Here is a 4,733-nt window from a genome sequence, read left to right as displayed (position 1 = left end):
GGAGATAGCCACCTCCTTCTTGGCCATCCTTAATGACTCCGGATGCATTCATTCCGGGCACCTGACTTGTATCCCCGTGTCCCCATGGAGTATGCAGAGTTATTCTGCTGACCAAATGGATGAGCTCACCAGAAGAATAGAGAGATCTTTCTCTATGCTCCATCTACTGCATATTCTGCAGCTCGAGGCATTACAAGCCTCAGTTTGTTCTGGGCTCTCATTTTATTGGCATCAGAAGAAGCCTGGTGCCATCCGTTTCCTGGGGTGATCAGCACAGTGACACGCAGCTGGCAAATGCAGCACAGGGCCTTCAGAAAAGCTGTGCCATCGTGGTGTCAGTCAGTGCTGACTGGACAACCCCTACCTCACAGAGGGGTCTCATGCCCGTGTGCTACCTTCTGGACACTGATATCAGGCTGTAGAAACAAGATGCAGCCAGGCTAAATCCAATGTTAGTTCTGGAATGGGATGCTGTCTTCACAGTCATGTACTCAGCAAAATGAATAAAAGTGATGAGCTAGAGATCTCTGTGCAGGTGCAGGATGTTGTTTGGATCACAAAGACTTGATGGGTTGGCTCCCGTGGCTGCAGCACAGGAGGAATACAGGCTCTTTTGGATACATTGGCAAGGAAGATGAGGAGTGGACGTTACTCTCTGAAAGTGCACTGAGCTCTGATAGTGATGGCAGAGGTGACAGCTGAGAGCTAATGGAAATGGATTAAAGAGGAGAGCGTTGGTGTCTGTTTCTGGCTTCCTGGTCAGGAAGAAAAAATGCCTCTACAGATAGACACAGGCCTCATGGTTTCAGGCTCTTGATCCCATCTGGGGCGTTATTCACTCCAGTACGTGCTGGAAAGAAAAAAGGACATTAGCAGGACATTAGCCATCCAAAAGATTCCTGGAGAGCACAGATGACAGCTGCCTGACTCAAACCATAGAGGAACCAGAGGGGAGAGGTGCTCATCCTCCTCATCAGCAAGGAGGAACTTGTAGAGAATGTAAACATCAAAGAGACCCTGGGCTGCAGAGACTGTGAGATGGTGGAGCTAAGGCTTCTGAAGGGAGGGCAAAAGACAAGCTCACAGCCCTGGGCTTTAGAACAGGCTTTGGCTTCTTCAAGTGTCCAGCAGGGTATGGCCCTGCAGGGAGCAGGGATTCAACAATATGGTGAATATCCAAGGATCACCTCCTTCCCATGGAAGGGGAAGCCAGGGAAAACATCACAGGCCCTGCATGAATGGAAAAACTTGACTTGATCAACCTAAAACACAGAAAGGAAACATGCAGCCAGTGGAAACTGGAAGAGCTACATTGGCAACGATACAAAGACTTTGAGTATAGATGCAGAGATGAGTTTAGGAAAGCTAGAACTCAGCTTCAGTTAAATCTTCCCAAGCATATAAAAGGCAACAAGGAAGGCTTCTAGAAATGTAGGAAGGAAAATGCTAGGGAAAATGGTAGGGAAAAGGTGGGGCCGTTCTGAATGGGGCAGGGTTCCTGGTGAAGAAGGTTATAGAAAAAGGTGAGATACTCAGTTCCTCCCTGAACTCCTTCCTTATTAGCCAGACTGGGCTTCATGGGATCCTACGTGCCTGAGACTGGTGGGTAATTTTGCTGCAAGGCAGATGTACTCTTGGTGAAAGAGAAAGTGACTGGGGAACACTTAAGCAAAAAGGATGTACAGGATCCTGAGTTGGAAGGATCCAAAAACCCCAAGAATCATAGAAAGGCTTGGATTAGAAGGGACTTCGAATCTCATCCAGTTCCAACCCCACTCAGTACATCAGGATGCTCAGTGCCCCATCTGAGCTTGTCTTAAGCATTCCCAGGGATGGGACATGTACAGGTGCTCTGGGCTACCTGTTCCCATGCTTCACCATGTGATGTTAGGAGTGTTAGCAATTCCCTCCTAACATCTAATGTAAAATTCTTTTTTAGTTCAGAACCAGTCTGTAGGCGGCGAGCATAGAACCTTCGAGTAGTTGCTAGTAGTAACCAGATAAGGAAGTAGTGACGCAAGTGCTTACGCACGATAAGAGGGGTGTAGACGAAGTTGTACAAGGCTATATAAGTTCCTGTCACGATTTAATAAACGCCATTTTACCACCCACCACATTGGTGTGCACCGAGGTAGATGGACAGACCGTTGAGTCCCTAACGATTGCGAACACCTGTATGAAGCAGAAGGCTTCATTTGGTGACCCCGACGTGATCGTTAGGGAATAGTGGTCGGCCACAGACGGCATGGCGATCCTGCTCTCATCCGTCTCCCTTGGGGAAGGAGGCGATGACCCTAGAAGAGGGGGCTGCGGCTTAGGAGAGTGGAAGCTGGGTAGCGTCGGAGGTACGGCCGAGAGCCTGTTTGGCCTGCCGAGGACCCAGGAGACCATCGGAAGAGAAGCCCGGTGGTTGCTCGATCCGCGGGGGAGAGAACGCCCGGCGGAGTGAACATGGAAGCCGTCATAAAGGTGATTTCGTCCGCGTGTAAGACATACTGCGGGAAAACCGTTCCTTCTAAGAAGGAGATCGCGGCCGTGTTATCGCGGCTAGAAAAGGAGGGTGAGCTGGACTCCCCTCAACAGGTGCTCGATTCAAATCGGTGGGACTCACTTACTTCGGCGCTGTGCCAGCGCGCCATGTCCGACCAAAAAGCCTCAGAGCTTAAAACATGGGGCTTGATACTTGGGGCTCTCAAAGCGGCAAAGGTGGAAGGAGGGTTCGGGGAGGACCGGAGCGTGACGGGGTTGCCGGGAGCGGGTCTTTGCTTTCTCATAGATCCGGTGAGGCCAAGATGGCGGCGAGGGCGGAGAGCGGAGGCGGAGAGACGCAGAAGAAGGAGTCGCCGAGTCAGTCATGTGAGCCGACAGCTCCGCCCCCGCCTTACCCTGCCCCGTCTTTATGCCCTTCTTTGGACAAAATGTCTCAGCCAGAACCGCCCCTTGAAGAACGCGATAGGGTGGGGGGCGGAGCGGGGCGGGGGAGCCCGCGGCCGCGGGGGAGCACGCGGCCGGGGGGGGGGCCTGGTTACTGACTGGGCTAAAGTTAAAGAGGAAGCGGAAGAAAAGGGCCTAGCGAATCCAGCCGCGTTTATAGTTAGCCCTACAAACACGGACGCTTTCTCTATCACGACGGGTTATTGCGGGTATACCAAAAATGAAACACGGGTCTTCACAGGGCGCAATACAACCTGCTTGTCAAAGGGTGGGGTCCTTTCTAAATCTAGCGGTAGATCCTCATTTAATTGTACGGCAGTTTGGGACTTTTATGGGTATGGGTTCACTTTCAAACGGGGGGTCAACGAGGTGCTATGGAATAACAAAACTGCTAAGGCGTTGCCCCCTGGAATCTTCTTGATCTGTGGGGATAGAGCCTGGCAGGGCATCCCGCACAATGCCTTAGGAGGACCCTGTTACCTAGGGGAACTGACATTACTGTCTCCGAATTTCACGACATGGATGCAGTATGGCCCGAGCATCATGGGTTACCATCGTCGCCGAAAGCGTTCGAGCCCTCTCCCGGAGAATTGTAACGACGAGGTAGAGTTATGGAGTGCCACAGCACGGATATTCGCATCAATTTTCGCCCCTGGGGTTGCTGCAGCGCAGAGCTTGGCTCAGATAGAACGCCTAGCATGTTGGTCAGTTAAGCAGGCAAATTTAACAACATTAATATTGAATGCGATGCTAGAAGACACAAACAGCATTCAGCATGCGGTGCTGCAAAACAGAGCAGCCATCGACTTCTTGCTCCTAGCACAGGGGCATGGATGTGAAGACCTAGAAGGAATGTGTTACTTCAATCTTAGCGACCACAGTGTATCCATCCATAAAGCGCTGAGAGCCCTGCGAGACCATGCGGAGAAGATCCAAGTGGAGGACGACCCCATCGGAGACTGGCTGAGAAGTGTGTTTGGAGGCATAGGAGAATGGGGTGTGCACTTATTGAAGGGTCTGCTTTTAGGGCTTGTAGTTATCCTGCTTTTGATAGTATGCGTACCTTGCCTTCTACAAATTATGTTAAGTTGTATTCAAAGGATGATTGACCGCACAGTCAACTACCACGTAGAATATAGTAAAATGCAAAAGGCTTGTAGGCAGTCAGAAAACACGGCGGTATAAGGGTAGTACGGGATCATTTTGCGAATCGGGATGTAACGGGGCAAGGCTTAACTGAGAGGACAATGGCATGTATAGGCGCAAAGCGGGGTTTCGGTTGTACGCGGTTAGGGTCCTCTCAGAATGGGGTAGTTACGCTTGTGCATAGGGAGGGGGAAATGTAGGCGGCGAGCATAGAACCTTCGAGTAGTTGCTAGTAGTAACCAGATAAGGAAGTAGTGACGCAAGTGCTTACGCACGATAAGAGGGGTGTAGACGAAGTTGTACAAGGCTATATAAGTTCCTGTCACGATTTAATAAACGCCATTTTACCACCCACCACATTGGTGTGCACCGAGGTAGATGGACAGACCGTTGAGTCCCTAACGATTGCGAACACCTGTATGAAGCAGAAGGCTTCACCAGTCTCCCCTTTTCTATCTTTATCAGACTATGTAAAAGGTCAGCCTACATCTTTTTTATGATCTGGGAAGCTCACACTACACCATTTGATATGATGGAGGGAAGACATTGCACAAAATGTGGCCTCCAGATTTCAATTCCCCAACACAGGAAAGATGTCAGCGAGCCAGAGCAGGTTTGGGAAGGCACATTCAAGGTGATTGGAGCTGGAGCAC

General features: G+C 50.5%; 1 protein-coding gene across 1 annotated transcript; it reads left to right on the top strand.

Moving 5' to 3' along the window:
* The first annotated feature begins 2,245 nt into the window (after positions 1-2,245).
* LOC149913835 (syncytin-A-like) lies at positions 2,246-4,493 on the top strand. Its single transcript, XM_090128601.1, has 3 exons — positions 2,246-2,345; positions 2,584-2,600; positions 2,947-4,493. The coding sequence occupies exons 1-3, from the start codon at positions 2,246-2,248 to the stop codon at positions 4,117-4,119; spliced, it is 1,290 nt and encodes a 429-aa protein (XP_089984727.1). The 3' UTR covers positions 4,120-4,493.
* Positions 4,494-4,733: the final 240 nt, after the last annotated feature.

The sequence above is a fragment of the Phasianus colchicus genome, chromosome 34, assembly GCF_987193195.1.
Source record: "Phasianus colchicus chromosome 34, bPhaCol1.hap1.1, whole genome shotgun sequence".
In the NCBI taxonomy this organism is placed as follows: domain Eukaryota; kingdom Metazoa; phylum Chordata; class Aves; order Galliformes; family Phasianidae; genus Phasianus; species Phasianus colchicus.
This window is presented reverse-complemented; position numbering and strand designations above follow the sequence as displayed.

Coding starts and splice junctions, on each gene's coding strand:
- LOC149913835 (XM_090128601.1), top strand. CDS start 2,246: ATGGCGATCCTGCTCTCATCCGTCTCCCTTGGGGAAGGAGGCGATGAC.